Source organism: Symphalangus syndactylus, chromosome 11, assembly GCF_028878055.3.
Source record: "Symphalangus syndactylus isolate Jambi chromosome 11, NHGRI_mSymSyn1-v2.1_pri, whole genome shotgun sequence".
NCBI classification, from domain to species: Eukaryota; Metazoa; Chordata; class Mammalia; order Primates; family Hylobatidae; genus Symphalangus; species Symphalangus syndactylus.
Window position 1 is genome coordinate 71,185,604 of NC_072433.2, and position 18,031 is coordinate 71,203,634.

Below are 18,031 nucleotides of genomic sequence, written 5' to 3' on the forward strand. Positions count from 1 at the left end.
ACATTTTTTTCAAATAATGTTTTAAAAATCCCAGATATTTCCAACAGATGAAAAGCTGGCAATTGGGCCCCTTGCTTTGAAAGAAAAATATAAGGCTACAATATTCTTAGAAGTCTATTTCTATCCAAGAATCTTACATTTGTTGTTAAAGCCAATAGCTTCATTGTCAGGTAATAGAAAATCAGAGCTTTCTCTCCGCCCTGGGGGTACTCTCCTGAATAAATGGAGCTCAGGCTGCTGTCAGACACCAACTAAATTAAAGAGCCATCTTTTAATAGCTGAGGCATGAAGCTATTATCTTCCTGAATATACCACCTACTGAGAAGCAAAGACTACAGAACCATCTTAAGACATGCCTCTGAATAATCCTAAATGGAGGGCCCAAGAAGTAGAGATAGGAAAGGAAATATCTTCTTCTTACATTTCTAGTGTCAGTTTCTTCTTAGTTCATTTTCTCCCTCATATTCTCCAATAATCTTGGCTTTTATGACTCCTCTTACACATCTACCATCATAGACAGGGTCCATTCTGCACAAGAATAGTCGTATTATAATATTAAGCTCTGTCACTCTGTAGGAAAGTAAGGACATCACATCTTAATAGTTTACTTGTTTTATTTTAACATTATGAAACTCTGTAAGATCCTTCAATATTAGTATCAAGCAAGTTTTGTATATGACCAGGCCACAATATACAAAAATTGCTGGCAAGGTGAAGATATCGTCTATCTGTGTAAGAACTGAAACACTAAAAGTAGATGATTTAATTTCATATTATCCTTGGACTTTTTTCTTCTCCAAGGCAATTAATGTACTGCAAGTAAGTATGGGAAAAATTTTAAGGTACATTTTTATTTGAATATCAATGACAAACTCATTTAGGTGTGTTTCTGTTCAAGTCATTGCACCAGCAATAGATCCTTGCATTCAAGAATTCATTTCTGTATATCAGAAAAATCCAGAAACTATTTTTTATGTTGAAAATCCAGAGTAGGGATGGAAATATTGCAAAATATATTCCTTGTTATTGGGAGTGTAAAGTGCTAAAGAGAAGAACTTAAGTATGAAAAGGAAAATCTTTCTTTTAATTCAGCACTCATGATTAAGTTACAAAGCATTTAAAATGTGTTAATCTAATCAACAACACGATAGATTTCTGGGATTGCTGAACTGGTGGGCAAAATAAATTATGCTTTGAGTCATATACAAAGAGAAAAAAGTCAATATATTTTGGGATAATACTATAGTTGATTTGGCGACACCATATATATGCTCTTTTTCTTTGACTTTGCAAGAGTACCAGGAAATGAAAATTGTATGTATTTACAATTTGAAGTCAAATGTATCAGAACAAGAATGAATTAAATGCTTCTCTTGGAAATAATGTATTGACAGAGTTTGACACAAAGAAAAATAGCTAAGATTCTACAACTCAGAAGAATTAAAAGATACTGCAGTAACACAAAATTGACTTTTAATGTACCAGTTCATTGTATCTTACAGAAAATGAAAACATATTTTTTTGGTAATACAGTTTGATTCTTCTCCTCAAAGTTATACTTGATATCTATTAAATGCCTTTAAATATTGGTTTTCTTTTAATCAGGTGGCTTAATGACTTTTGTATTTTTCATCTCTTTTGTTGTACATCCATTGCCGCTCTGGCAGTAGTGAGCTATGATACAGTTAACTTCTTAACAAAACGATGTCAGTTATCCATTGATATTTCTTAACGCATCCTATGCTAAAAACTGATAAGTGATTCCCTTTTAATCCTCCCCTCCTTAGTGGTCAGCTACTCCATGAGACCACCATATTCTTTGGAGTACTAGAATCAAGAAACCCAGAATGGCTGCCAGCAACCAAATTGGAATCTCCTTTGAGTCTACTTCTAATTGCCAAAATAAAAAGTGACTATATTATTGCATAAAATAACACTTTGACAGGTACCGGCCCCCTTTCCATGAGAGAAAGTTTAAATTTACAAATGCCAGATTTGGCTAAAAATTACTGTGACACAATATGACAGCACTCATTTAAAGATGGCTTCCAGTGTTAATGTGACCAACTTATTTTCGTTCTTATATTGTCTTTTTATTTGAATTGCTTCTTTTTGTTTGGGCTTTCCAATGTGGATGTCTCAGTGAAATGTGCAGATATACTTTGTTCCTTATATGGTCACCAGTGTTAATTATGGACAAATACATTAAAACAAGGGTTCCTAGCCCAGCCTCCCATCTAATCTCTTTGATACTCTTGGAATCTACGTCTGAGGAGCGATTTCTGAATTAGCCAGTGTTGTACCAACTTTCTGTTAGGAATTGTATTAGAATAACCTTTCTTTTTCAGACCTGCTCAGTGAGACATCTTGGGGAATGAAGTAGGAAAATAGACATTTGGTGGAAAAACAGCAAAATGAGAACATTAAAAAGACTCATTCAAGTAGGAGTATAAAGGGCATGGACATTCTGATCCTTTGAGCAAAATGAGAAGACAAAAATTCTGCTCAGCAGTATTCACTGTGTTAAGATTTTTTGTTTTTTACACGAATGGAAAAATGATGTGTAAGTGGTATAGATTTTACTCAGCTAACAGTCACTCCAGAGATTTTGATCAGCACCAATTCCTATACTAGTAAGTATTTAAAAGTTAAGAAATACTACTACATTTAACATTATAAAGGTAGAGTTCTGGACATAACTGAAAATTAGATGCTTGCTTCAATAGAAATTTGTTCCCACTTGTATTTCCAACAAAATTATTGGAACATACATAATAATAGTTCAAGTATGGACTTCTTCCAATGAGCTAGCCCCCATATTTGAGGTGTTAAAGTTGTTATTTGGGAGATAGTCCCCTCTTCAAATAATATGTCATATCATCCTAGACCATTTAGGTATCTTCCTTAATTTAGAAGTGCAACTTCTATTTATACCACCAGTGTTTGAGTTTAAACTTTACAAACTCTTTGGATTTATAGTTTTGTACAGTTTGCATATCCAACCTAACTTAAAAATGTGCAGGCATAACATTGTCATCTTTTAATATTAAAGCATCTGAACATTTTCAGATATGTTTTTGATGAAAGAAAGGACCTACTTTTATTACAATATTTTGTCTGAATAATATATGATTATAGTTATGGTTTCATGGACTTCCAATTGTTCTATACCTTCCACACACATAACTCTATAGAGTAAATTTATTAGAATTATTACAGAGCTTTAAATCCAACCACAGTCCATTCAGGAAACAGATTTATTTACTCATGTTCATGGGAGGAAAATCTACATAAAAACATTCATGAAAGCATACCAGCTATGTCATACTTGGATTATTATAGTAAATCCCATTTATTAGAACTCATTGTGAAACAATGGGAAACCATGAAATGTAATTTGAATACAAATATTGGTCCCTGTGGGATCTCAGCAGTCATAAAAATATAGGAAAACAGAGCTTCATTTAAGATTGGAGCTGCTAATGTGGAAAATTGTGTTTTGAAGCTGGACTTAACCTTTTATTTAAAGCCCTGAAGATTTTAGTGTAAACTCTTTGATGACAGCTTCAGCATTTAATTTAAGCCTAATGATGACCAGCAAGGAAAGTGACATCATTAACCACATTTTCTATTTGGGATAAGGTTTAGAACTACACTGTTGACTCTTCCCCCCAAACACAGGCACTAGTTGGGTTCTCTAGTGTATATACAAATAGGAATAATAAGAATTGTGAAAGTTGCATCTTTGTTTCTGCATTAGGGATTCCTTTTATAATGTAATTGATTTTCATATAATGTAAATATGAAATATTAAATAAGTTTAAAGTTATTTTTATAGGACAATAACATTTCATAGGCTAACAGAAAATCAAGCTGCTAAATTTTACAATTTTTCTGTCCAGCAGTTTATCTATATAACTGCCCTGAGTAGATGCTAAATGCTGCTTAGCAAATGGCCCTTAGAATTTAAATACAACTCGGTAAAGCTACTCAAAAGATAAAACAATTCCTCTTAGACATGTGTAATTTTAATTATAAGAAGGTAGAAGTCTTTCATTGGTTAAATATTATCTGCTTATTTATGTGTCATACTTCATATAAATGGGATTATTAAGGAGTTTTAACTGTGCTTGTTACTATGGATTGGAGTCCATATGATTTTTTTTTTTTTTTGGTCAAAAAGGCAGGATTTTAAAGAGTAAAATATTCTGTCTATTGAGGACTTGAAATATTAACTTTTAGAAAGGTATAGATTGTACCCTTGTGAAACTGAGTTTTGTATAACCTCTCAGTTTATGTAAAGAAGCCTGTATTTCAAATGTGTTGCTCTAATTTGTTTATTGTAGTGCATTTCAAAATTGTACAAATGTGTAAAGTTTGTGCTTGTGGAACCTGCTGTTCTGAGTAGCTTTACTTTCCTTAATTTAATCCTAGCAATTCTCAAGCTATTGCATGCCCCGTTCATGAAAGGATACTTTGTTGGGATGATACAGCTTAAACAGTTTGGCTCTAAGTCTCCTTACGTAGAGCTTCCCTTAAATTTATATTAATTTATAATATATACTGAATGATAGCTTTACAAAAAACAAATCAATGAATTGGACTTTATGAAAATGACTCTTTACAGTAAGTAAAAAAGGGTTATCACAGTTTTGGTAACTTGCATGAGTTCATATTGGAAAAAAAAAACCTTTCACATGTTCTTAATGACTTTAAAACTGATGCGCTCTAAGGGCACATTCAGTTGTATGCTCTGAAGCAGTAGACACCATACAGCTTATGCTTTTTATCTGGAAAACCCACGAAGCGCACTGCAGCCTCAGTAGGACTGCAGCGCCTTCTTGGCCTAGAGATAGGGTAGCGGACACTGCCATCCGCCAACCAGCCCGCATCACAGCGGTCATATCCGAGAATTTTCCAGGCAGCAAATATCTGGCCCACTTTTGCAATCTGAGCACCATCATTGAGACAAGCTTGCACCGCTTCATCATAGGTCAGTTTGGTGGGGTGGATCAGATAGTAAAAACGGCCTGTAGAGAAAAGGAGACAGAGTCAATGGGCTGGTCTTCAACTGAGCCACACAGAGATAGAAGGAGCCAAAAATAGAAGTGTTTCTCAATGAAGGGGGATATAGAGCAATGTTTGTAAAATTTGGGGAACGTAGAAATGTCAATTAAATGTAGTGTCCCTAGGTCACTTCCATTAAATTAGTTTTTTCCCTTGCCCCTTAATATGTGTCCAGACATGCCCCTTTTATAGCTTTAAAAAGAAAAGGGAAATGGCAGATGCAGTTTCTGTTAGCTAATTAGTGACTAAAAGAGCCCTTCTGTGGCACTAGAGAAGACAGAATTCCATGTTAAAAGCAAGGGCTATTTAAATTCTAGCTGTAGCAAGACTGAACCCCAGCACAAGTTTCTGGAGAGGCAGAATTTGAATGTGAAAGGATCAAAACACATTCCTGACATAAAAGTCCATTTAAAAAAAAATCAAAAGCGCTCAAGTCCTTTTCATTACAGGTGTCAATTAGACATTATTCTCATTCAAAGACTACATATGAAAATGCGTAAAATACAGGAAGTCACTTGCCACAGATAATACGTACTCAGAATGTAAACCTAGTCTGTGTTGGTTCACTAGCAAAGAAGACAAATTTGTTTATTTTTTTCAACTTCCATTTGTTGAAACCCTGATACTTATTTCTCAATTTCACTAGAAAGACAAATTAGTCTCGATCACTTATTGAATGGTGTTAATTACTGAGATTCCTTCAATATGTATTAAATATGTGTAAAATGTATAAAATATGACTTCAACTGACTGAAAGTGATAAATACACACAGACTGAAGATTTTCTTATGCGTCTTAGTTTTAGGTCGAATCTAATCAGACTCTCTTACCTGATTAGACATTGTAATATGATGTTCCCCTGCCCCTCATTAGATATAGGTTACTGAAGTATAAATTAATGCTTGCCATTTCTTTCTAGACTGAGATGATGTGATTTGGAGAAAGGGTAGTGGCCACCGGAATATTAACTAGAGGTTAAGTACAATCATCTACACCAGAGTTCAGCAAACTATAGCTCATGGGTCAAAATTGGCCTCTTATCTGTTTTTGTAAATGAAGTTTTATTGGAATGCTGCCATCTCCATCTGGGTTTAGTATTTTGATGGCTGTTTTTGTGCTACAACATACACATTTACAATGAGCCATTGTAGCAGACACCATATGGCCAGTAAAGCCAAAAATATTTACTATATGGCCCTTTACAGAAAAAGATTGTCGGCCAGGCACAGCGGCTCACGTCTGTAATCCCAGCACTTTAGGAGGCTGAGGCAGGCTGATCATGTGAGGTCAGGAGTTGGAGACCAGCCTGGCCAACATAGTGAAACCCCATGTCTACATTGAACAACAAAAAAAGAAAACACAAAACCAAAAAACGAAAATTAAGTAGGCGTGGTGGCGCGCACCGTGGTCCCAGCTACTCAGGAGGCTGAGGAGGGAGAGTCACTTGGGAACCAGGGAGGTTGAAGTTGCAGTGAGCCCAGGTCGTGCTACTGTACTCCAGCCTGGGTGACAGACAGGGTGATATCCTGTCTTAAAAAAAAAAAAAAAAAAAAAAAAAAGATTATTGACCCCTGACCCATAATCTCTTTCTATTTTTCCCAAAGCATATCACTAGGGACCTAAAATATAAATAATGGGGCCAGGGCTTGCTTCATGGGTGTGTGACCTGTGCCACCACACAGGGCCCCACATGGAGAAGGGCTCTGCATTTAGTTTAATGCTCTGCTGTCACCATCTTAAAATTTTTAACAGTTTTGAACAAGGAGCTCCACATTTTCTTTTCTTTCCTTTTTTTTTTTTCTTTTTATTTATTTATTTTTTCTTTTAGAGATGGGGTCTCACTATGATGCCATGTCTGGTCTCCAACTCCTGGGCCTAAGCAGTCCCCTACCTAGGCCTCCCAAAGTGCTGGGATTATAGGCGTGAGCCACAGCACCTAGGTCACATTTTCATTTTACACTGGGCCGCACAAATTATGTGGCTGGTTCCGAAGACAGCAAGAGAAGGGCTGAGAGGTGTATGAATAAAATGAATCAGTCATCAACACTGCTGCAACCTTTCCTTCTGCTTTCACCTTGAGAGTTAGTTCTACTTTCTTTTTCTTGCTTACTCCCCACTTTGTCCTGAGCTCTGTTGATCACCTATGAATAAGTGTTTATGTGATTGAGAGAGGGAGAACATGGGTAATAATGAAGGCACGCTTACTTTGATTGAGAGAACCATATCCTACGGAGGGCACACACTGGCAGCATCATCTTTGACAATAGGTAACAGACCTCAAGCCACATAACAGTTTCAATTGTTTCATATAAAATGGGATGAAATAAAATGTAGGAGTACTGGGAATATGTACTTTTGCTTGACTTGTGTGGATATTTAAAAATTATGATACTCAAGAACTTTTTATATCTTTTTAAACTAGAGCAAAACTTCAAAGCTTGTTTTTGTTTGTTTTTCTAAGAAGATAAGATTAAAAGCCAAGTGTAGTGTTACAGTATGGAATAGTCTCTGAGATAGGAAAGAAGGCAGTACAGTTATTATCTTACCATTGAAATTGGACGTAAAACAGAAAACATCATATCTGCTTTTATCTTTATCCCAAAATCCGTAGTTCCTGACTCCAGGCACTGTGTTCTGGCCCCCACAGGGCTCTCTGGGCTTTGTGATGGGATATTGCACAGAGCCATCACTGAGCCAGCCGGCATTGCACCAGTCCAGCCCACCCCGCCAGGCATCGTACAGCTGGTCGAAGGAGGCGATCACAGCATCCTGGTCCAGACACGCCTGCTGCGCCTCGTGAAAATTGAGATTGTAGCGCCCCAGTCGTGGAAAGTAAGGGAATACCACACCTGTCCAAAGGAGAAAGCAAGGAGTCATTAGAAGCCCCAAAACTAACAACCCCACCTAGTTGGTGAAAAACATAACAGACCCTCCATCAGATGAGACAGTAGTTTTTCGTCAACTAGCAACTGTTTCTCATGATCCTTTTCCCCTTAAAGCAGCCTCTCAGTTCTGAGCATCTCATGATCAGCTTTTTTATTTTATAACTTCAATGATTTGCTGCTTTAGCTAAGGGTTCAACTCAAGTCTTAAAATTCTCCTTTCTGAAGAGATCTGTCCACAGATTACAGTTTCTAAATAGCCCTCCCTGAGAACTTACCGTTTGCTGCCAGTTACTAACCATATAATGGGTTACTACTGAGCTCTGTCACCTAGGGAAAAAGTCAGTATTGAATACTAAGAGTTGGTGGCAGATATAGAAATAGTCATTGCTGAATACTAAGAGCGGAGGGGATGTAGTGCTCCAAGAGAAGGTATTTATCAAAATTCACAATGCTTTTCTTGGTAATTTTTCCTATATAATTAGTAATTAGTTTTATGTAGTCTTTTAAGTGTATAAAGAAGCATATTAACAAATGATTCAAATGTAGATATATAACTTTTTACATGTTCGTCTAATAACTTGCAGATAAGTAACCTTCACTTAGGGGAGATACTTGTTTGGAGAAACGTGAAAACAAGCTTGTCCAACCCATGGCCCGTGAGCCACATGTGGTCCAGAACAGCTGTAAATGCAGCCCAACAAAAATGTGTAAACTCTCTTAAAACATTGTGAGTTTTTTTGTGATTTTCTTTTTTCTTTTTCTTTTTTTTTTTTTTTTAGCTCATCTGCTATCATTAATGTTAGTATATTTTATGTGTGGCCCAAGACAGTTTTTCTTCTTCCATTGTGGCTGAGGAAAGCCAAAATATTGGATACCCCTGCTAAAGTGGACTCCTTTGCATATCTAACAAGAAAATAATTAAACAACCTTATTTCAGATTAATAAGACAGATCTGTACAGTGAGGCATGCCTCCATAGAAGGCATCATGGTACTCTTGTATGTTTACTTTTAATGTAGCCCTTAATCTTATTTTTTTTCCTGCCCTTAAATAGCACGACTAAAACAAGGGCTTTCATTTAAAAGTATTTCCATTACTATTTTTCAACTTCCACATGTATATATTGCAAACTGAAAGTAAGGGGTTTGAAACATTTTTATTATAAACAGGAAAAAAAAAGCTCTCCTAAGCTTGTCCTATAAAAGGTAGGTACAGAATAGACATCCATTGATTGACTAATGCCAAATAATTAAGTTAAATATTTTGAGGACAATAGTTCCTTAGCAAATGTAAACAGTGTGACTTTGCATTTGATTTTGCCTAGGAAGATGTATGGCTTTCCAAAACATTTCTTTTGGTCAAATAATTATGGGAGGTGACCGAGCTGTCTCACAACACTCTCTCCAGTTTCTTTAAAGGCTAAGGATTACCAAATAAGAACGCAAAGTTGCATCACTTGCTGGACTTTGAAAAGGACCACTGTGTCAAAGTATTTCTCCCATGGTTATTAAAAGATAAGTAATTTTGAATCATTATTCAAGGGCTTGCCTTGAATTTTTGAATATAATTAGAAATAATTAGTATTTTGGCATGTGGAATGCAAACATTTGTCCCACTGACACAGTAATTTGGTGAGTTATAGCACATGTGCTATTTTATGAGACTGCAGACGCTATTCAAGATGATGTACAAACTCACTAATAGCATAACCAGTACACAGGAAATATTTCTTTAATAAATTGTCCTAGAAGACTCTACAAGAAGAAATTTCAATGGCCTTAAATCAAGTCACATCCACTGAAGGCCTCTGTAGGACACATTCGTCTCTCTAGGGCAATCCAGCTGGCACCATCCATGAAAGGCAGAGATCCAAGAAGGCTTCCTGATCTCATTCTGCCTTCGCAGGTTCTTGGCTGAAGGATCTATAAGCTGAATCAGAGCCAAAAGGAAGGAGTAAAAGCCTCTCTTGGTTGCCACTAACTCCTGTGGTGAGGGGGGAGGGAAGGCCTGGAGATGGTTCTATCTAAGGAGGGCTCTGCCCAGGCACTGAGCTGGGAACCCAGTGAGTGCTGGGAAATAACTATTATGGTGCCCTGGTCCCTCATATCTTTTATCTTCTTTCCTCAGCAACCCTGGGAGTGCTGATGAAAAGGAAAATATTCAATTTATTCAGTAGAGATTCCTTTTAGCTAGATCTTAAATGACAGAAAATCTCAAAGTATCTCAACCTGAAGAGAGAAAGAAACCAGGGGGGTTGACTTCCACTTCCAAAATGGCTGAAGATGGTAACACTGGAGAATGCAGTATATTTTAATTTATACTAATTTTAAAGACCTGGAAAATCTTTCAGGTTTAAATTCACTGTAGTGTATTTTGGTGGACTCTCATAAACATCGGGACAAGTTTTTCTCTAGTAATTTGTCCTTGATTAACCACTGAACATTACTTAACTATGATTTAGTTCCACATCCAGTGCTATATATTTTTATTTGTTTTCAAATTTAACATAATTTCATACAACCATTTTTTAGAGTCAAAGTGAAACTTATGTTAAAATTCTTGTATTTTTCAATTGTAAGAATTGTCAATTAAGTGTTGTATCAGCTCAAAAGATTTACTTAACAAATTTGAATTACTGTTTGATATGCTGGAAAGAACATATTCCAAGTAAATCAAGGTAAAGCTCTATGCTTTACTCAAAGTTTTAAAACTTTCCTTGTATTCTACAAATTTCACATACACATTTCAACAGTAAGATGTATCTTACAAGCAGGGCCATTTTCGGAACTTCATGATTGTTAGTATTTTATTTGTTTACTTATTATACTTCTGGCTAGTTAAGATTTTAACATCCAATTTCGGAAACCTTGGCTCTGTAGAAAAAATGTGCAATTCTTACAGCTGAATTCTGGAGCAAATGGTTGCTTTTATCCAATGTTGCAAAAATAAGAAAAGTTAAACTTTTATGGATGGGAAAGAAGGTGGTATGATTATCCAAGGAATATCTGACTAATTTATCCTTCATACTTATATGTCAAAATATAATCAAAAGGGACACATAAAAGTTAAAGTAAGCTTTAATAATTACATAAAGTAAATATTTTTAGTCGTAAAAAGGCAGAGAACATCTAGCATAAATAATATCACCTTCCTTAGTGCCTGTCGTAGTGCTTATCAGTGCTATGCACGTATCTGAAATTGTGTTTCTATTTCTGATAATTCTCACACTATAATTTTGTATATTTAGCCCCATTTTCACCAGTGGAAGACAAATACAATGGAAGTTTGGAAGCATAAATGTCATGTTTTTCATATCATTATTTGTGTATTTATTGATTGCTGCACTCAACTGAATTGCTGATTCTGTAGTCCACGCTTCTTCCTAAATTCCTAGTGACACTCTTTTGTTACATCTGTATTAAGCTTGTTGCTTGTTGCCTGCTATTTCTAGGTAGGTAATTGGTGGCAGTCAGAGGGCTCTGCCGTATCCAAGATTCTGTATGAAAATACTGTGTTTCCATATCTAATTCCAACACACATGGAGGTCAGTCTTTGTTAAGGATTTACAATTTTTATTTATTTGTTTATTTTTGTCAGTGTGATTATAAGGACAGTTCTTAAACAACAACTAACAGCAAGGCACTGTGCTTGGTACTCTAGGATATAGGTACAGATGTGGCCTCTTCCTGTATTTGACAGGAGATATATATATATATATATATATATATATATATATATATATATATGGTTTGAATCCAAGACAGAATAAATATATGTAGTTTGGATATATATATGGTTTGAATCCAAGGCAGAATAAAAGCTTGTAATACAAATAGGAGCTATATAATTTAGGCTACATGAAGAATTTTTTTTTCTAATTGGTAAAATTCTTTAGTGTAAATAGCATTTAAGCTGGTATTAAAGGACCAACACAATTAAAGATAATGTGCAATTACAGTTGGAAAAGCAGCTCAATCAAGGCATTTAAAATGAGATGCTTCCCTGGACCTTTGGTGCATGTTAGAAGACTGACAGGGAGCTTGAGTACCATTGCCTGATTGGTAGATAGTCACATGTAAGAATGTAACTGATAATGAAAAAGGTTAAAAATGAGAACAAGAGCTAATAAATGATAACCAGAAGGTATGTCTTTTGCCATGTGTGGTTCAGCACAGATTTCAAACTCTTATGCATATAAATCTGCTGCATCTTGAGTTTCTATCCCAGAATACATGGAGAGTGTCCTTAGCTTATGTCAAGTTTTCTCAAATTTTATTTTTATGGCTTTTATTTTATTCTTGTGGCTATCTTAATTTGTTGTAATTTTACTTTGAAATATCAATCCTCATCTTACTCTGAAGTATATTTAGATAAAATAATATCCCATCTGAGTTTTTCTTGAAAATTATTCAGTGGTAGTGGGAGTAAGAAAGCAAAATAAAATAAGATTGGCTATATCATGATACTTTTTGAAGCTGGATGATGATATACGGATTCATTACACTATTCCTTTTACTTTTCCAAAAGTTTGAAATTAGCGACAATGAAAAGTTAAACATTTTTATCCCACCGTGTCACCAATGTGAGACTTAATGCAGGCAAGCTGGAATGCTGTCGGTGGTATCTGTTATTCACATTTTTGCTTTCAGTAATTTCTCTTTCTTATCTATGATGCCCTTTCTCCTCCTTTTTCATGCTCATTACCTTTTGAAAGGCTTACATTCGTAGTCCAAATCAAGTATCTCTTTTTTTTTGAGACTGAGTCTCGCTCTGTCACCCAGGCTGGAGTGCAATGGCGCGATCTCGGCTCACTGCAACCTCCGCCTCCTGGATTCAAGCGATTCTCCTGCCTCAGCCTCTAGACTAGCTGGGATTACAGGCATGCACCACCATGCCAGGCTAATTTTTGTATTTTTAGTAGAGATGGAGTTTCACCATGTTGACCAGGCTGGTCGCAAACTCCTGACTCCAGGTGATCAACCCGCCTTGGCTTCCCAAAGTGCTGGGATTACAGGCGTGAGCCGCCGTGCCCGGCCAAGTGTCTCTTTCTTAAGAATGGTTTCCATGACTCCCACATTGCATGCACACTTTTTTGTATTTGAAAGTTTAAACACTTTGTATCAAACATTCTTTTACTTGTAAACTATTTACTGAGCATGAATTCTGTTCTTGGCACTTGAATGTCCTCAAGTAGATCATGTTTAACAGACAAAGAAGTTTACAAATGTTTACAAAACAAAACGTGATTAGAGCTATAATGGAAGTCTGCATAAGGTGCTATGAGAACATCATGGAGGAGGGAGATTTAACAGCTACCACGAGCACAGGACAGGTCCTAGCTTATCGCTCCAATAACTTTGGGCCTTTCAGAATTTTCTAAAGCCTGAAGCTGCTGAATGCTGCTGTTTTTTTAAAGCCTCTCCTTTACCAACAGAAAATTTCTCCTTCTTGCAAACCCTCAAATCACAGTGGAGTAGAGCATAGGCTTCATGCAATATATTTGGTATCAAATTCCAGCTCTAGCTCTTACTAGAGCTAGTCATGTAATCTTAGAAAAGGTGTTTGTCTTAAGCTTCATCTATAAAGAAGATTGACTGAACATGAACAAAATAAATAGAACATATGATTATAGAAATTTGTTTGTGCCTACTTATTTTACTGACTTCTGCCTTATTTCATTAAATTATTTGAGAATCTTTAATGGACTATAAGATTGTTGAATGAAAAGAGCAAAGATTGGAATTCTTTCCATCTCATGGCACCAAAACAGCACCTGTAAAAATATATATCAATTAAATTGGTTTCTTGGACCACATTTACTTAGCTCATATGCATATATGCTATATGACAAGGAATGTTCCCTAAGCATGGAAAATCTGGAGATTTGCAATGGTGCAGAGCCTAGGAGAAAAAAAATTATTCTCTTAGTCCCGTTTCGGCATCTCTAATTGTGCCTTGGAGGAGCCTTGATTTGACCCCATAATGCATTATAGTGTAACATAGGCTGAAGCTCCTTTTAAACAGTGACCTTATTATATTGTATTTATTTTTATTATTTCCTTCTACTTCTGGTAAGTTATACTGGTTTCTTTTTATTTAGAGTTCAATTTTGTAAAATAAACATAGTAAATATTGCATGTGAATTACTTAAGTTTAGGAAATATTTTGCTATATAAACGTAGGGTTTTAGAAGAAAAAGTAACAACAGATAATAGAATTCAAACTCGTTTAAGGATAAGTGACCTGCCCCGTTACAAAACTGATACTGACAGAGTTGAGGTGAACCTAAGCCTCTTAATGCTACTAGCTCAAGGCTCTCTCCAACCTTCAATGCCCCTTTGATAAATAGTTTCAATTAATATTTGATGACATACTGTCTTCTCTAAGTCAACTCCTTCCATCCTGAATAATGCCAATGTTCATGGATATTAATGTGAATCAATAAAAACTTGAAGCACAAAATGGCATGTACTCAGGGGCCAAGAACTACCTATGAGAGACAACGAAAGGTCACAAAAATGTACTTTACGACGTTGTGCAATTTATTAGATGTATAAAGCAAATAAATCTCCATACATGTGATAGGATTGTATGGGATACAAAAGGTCAAATAGTCAGTGATATGCTAGTGGACCAAACAGACATTTTTCCCAAAGCTACAAATCTGTCCTCAGGGATAAAAGGAGCTTCTAGCAAGCATACACTTAGAGTTTTATGTAGATAAGGAAGGAAAGCATTCTCTCAATGCTGCCAAAATCCACCCTTCAGTGTAAAATAATGCTGAAATTTATGGAAAATAAGATGTCCTGTGATCCATGAGAAACTAAGGAGAGGAGGGTCTCTAGAGAGGGTAGAAATTGGGCAGAGGGGAGGCAAGGATGGCAAGGACACTTTTTATTGTACAGGTTTGTACACATGTTGGTTATTGAACCTATTGAACGGCCTACATATTTAAGAAATAGAATTCTCCCACAAAATGCCTCGACCGAATGGCTAAGAGACTCTGAACCATTACAAAATCACTTCTTTAGAAGAATATTTGAAGAAAGCTAGAGATTACTTTTTTGTTGAATTAAGGTTTTGCAGTCATTTTACAGAATACAATTACATATATTTTAGTTAGCAGATGTCCTTTACAAAACATGCCATTATTTTGAAACTGAGATAATTTTAGAAACATAATAAAAAAGTACACAGTCTGAATTTCTCAATAACCATATAATGGAATTGAGATGATTTTGAATAGCATAAGGCAGTATCTGAAAACTGTTAATTCAGTTCCACTGCACGTTTCTCCTAGTTACAAATAGCTTCAATTTTGCACATAAGCATTGTGTATGCATTTCAAACATGAAAGCTGGAATCATAGGCAGACTGTAGAATACAAAAGAATAGAAAAAGATTCTAGGCAAGGACTTTGGTTTTTAACTTTATTACTGTGTTAACCACTAGACATTACTCCTCATAAAAAAAAGCAACTATTAATGACCATTTGTATGTTGAACATGACTTATAGATACCTACCTTGTAAGTCCAGTGCTACCACAGCAGTATCATCTTCTAATCCTTCAATCACCTCACACTTGTATCTCCCATAATCTTCCAGAGTGAGGTCTGTGATGACCAGAGAAGCATCATTATCACTGCCTCCCTTCAGAAACACTCTACCCTGGTAGCCTCCATAGGTTTTTTTGTGGTATCCCATGGAAACAAAAACATCCACTTCCTTGAGGTAATCCAAAGTTAGCTTGGTCCACTTAATTCGGATTTTATGGATTCCTGAGCCAAATGCTGTAGGGTCTCGATAAAATTTACATGGCAGTGTAACATTGCCACCTCTGTGTGAGAACACCTTGGCTTGCTCTGCTTCCACAAGTAGACGGGGGCCATTTTCTGCTATAATTAAAAAGGAAAAAAAAAAGAAAATAACTATTAATATACTTTCAGACATTTTGGTAAAATGAAATATATCACATATATAGGATATCTGAAAAAGGATAGCTTTGAGTGGTTAGTTTCTCTACGTAATCTCTTTTGAACCATATAGAAAGGGATCTCTAATAACAAGAAGGTATCTCTAAAGTAGTCATGTATTTTAAACCAAAGGGGAAGAAGTTACATTACCGTCAGTAAGAAATATTCGATATAAGACTCCATAGTCATCTGAAGGTCAATGACTTCATAATAAATTCTATTTATTATTGTTTCAATTTTTTCTTCTACATTTAAATATCAAAAATATAGAAATAAGACCAAGAGAAGTGAGAGAGTTGCATGACGGGTTCGTCAATATAAACCCAAACATTTCAAGGGAAGGTAAACCCAGCTGGGCTTTCTAATACAATAAGTTTATATTGTACTTACAGGCAAAATATGAAGCAACATGATTCACTTTCATTGTACTGTTCTGGCCAAAGAACTCAGAATATCCTCACATTTATGGCTTCTAGTCAAATATACACCTGTGTTAGGCTCTTCTGAAATATTTCAGGAAATATATATTTTGTTTTCACAGGAAGGTTAGACAAAGGTAATTTTAATAAATGCTTTTGACAAATTCCAGAAGATTTTGAAATGTATTCCTCAAAATTTGAATGTTAAAAGCGTATCCAAAGTTATACTTCTTTTCTGATTAACCAAATAATTATTTGCTTCTTTACTCCCTTAAATATCCTTCTATTCTCTCTCTTTGCTTTCTGCTATGTCTTGTTTTGAAGTTGTCTTATTACTTCCACCTTTCCTTTCCTTGTCCTTTTGTTTTCCTCCAAGTCCTTCCTCCAAGAACTCTATTGCCTTCCAAAGAACACAATATCCTGAGTCTGCCAAGTTAGCAGGTCTGCCGTTTTCTACATACCAGCTGTTATTTTCAGATTTTGGCTTTCTCTGGGGTTTCCCCCTGGCTAGTACATTGTGCTTTTGACCTTGACAGTGTCTCTTGAGGATGTGCAAGATTTGAAAATGAGAAAGCGATATAAGAGCTCCTGGATATGGATATCTTTGTGTTTATACAGAGCATTCAACAGCTACCAAAGCTGCCCTTCACACAACTCTGCAGACCTCCTGCCTTGGGCAGATAGGTGTTGAACAATCTTTTGCCATGAATCATTTAAGATGTCCAAATCACTGGGAAGAGTAGCCATGTTGAGACACACAGTTATTGAATGGCAAATATAGGATTCGGATTTTAAAATAGAAAGTATCCAAAAAATAGACATAACATCTCTATTTTTATAATATAGCAATCAGAATTAATATTTTTAATGAGCATATAATTTCATTTATAAGTGAGTCCCAAGCCTCAAAAAGCTGAAAAGTTTAGCAAAGCCATCAATGCCCCTCACTTTGAATAGATAATGAAATGCGAGGATAATGGCTTCATTTATTATTTAGTTAAGAGGAATCACAAATCCAGCTCATTAAGCATTTCCTTTATATTCCATTCTTGATCTCATTATTTAGGACCATAGAATCTCAAGATATAAAAGATAAATCTATGTAATTCTACCCTACATATAATTTTTTCCTTACAATATCCACAATGCCTGCATCCAAGTTCTACCGAAACATCTCTAGTGTCTTCTTTCTAGGAGGAGGAAAAAGTGCTGTTGACTAAGTTTTCTCAGTAATGCCTGCGGGTCATAGGGAACATTTCCTCACCAGTATCTTGTGGGGGGCAAGGGTGGTCTGTGGGAACACTGCAGGAGCTGGGACTTCCCATACTGAAACGTAGTTTAGATATGACACATAGCTACAATAGGTCTCAGTTTCATTATTCTTCCACTTGTTTAGTTCAAAATCAAAAATAATGCCCAAATGCACTGGCATAGAGGATATCATAGCAGTTGTGAACAAGGGCTCTAATATGACATAGACCTTGGTCTAACCTCTCTTCCTCAATTTACTAGCTCTGTAGCCTTGGGCAAGTTGTGCAAACTCTAAGCCCTAATTTCCTTATATGTGAATTACAGATACTATTACCTACAATATACAATTAACCTAATACACATAAAGCACTTAGGACAATGGCTGACCAATATGAGGGGTACACTAACTACTAAACTGTTCCTACTGCATAGATTT

The 18,031-nt window shown here is 35.8% G+C and overlaps 1 protein-coding gene across 1 annotated transcript in view; it reads right to left on the minus strand.

Annotated features, from left to right (window-relative positions):
* Positions 1-1,063: 1,063 nt before the first annotated feature.
* The window catches only part of HAPLN1 (hyaluronan and proteoglycan link protein 1), a 35,931-nt gene continuing 18,963 nt past the window's right edge, over positions 1,064-18,031 (minus strand). Inside the window, exons 2-4 of the mRNA XM_055298141.2 lie at positions 15,476-15,847; positions 7,614-7,916; positions 1,064-5,030 (exon numbers count right to left, since the gene is read on the minus strand). Coding sequence (XP_055154116.1) covers positions 4,741-5,030; positions 7,614-7,916; positions 15,476-15,847 — 965 coding nt within the window. The 3' untranslated portion in view covers positions 1,064-4,740. The remainder of the gene's footprint in view (positions 5,031-7,613; positions 7,917-15,475; positions 15,848-18,031) is intronic.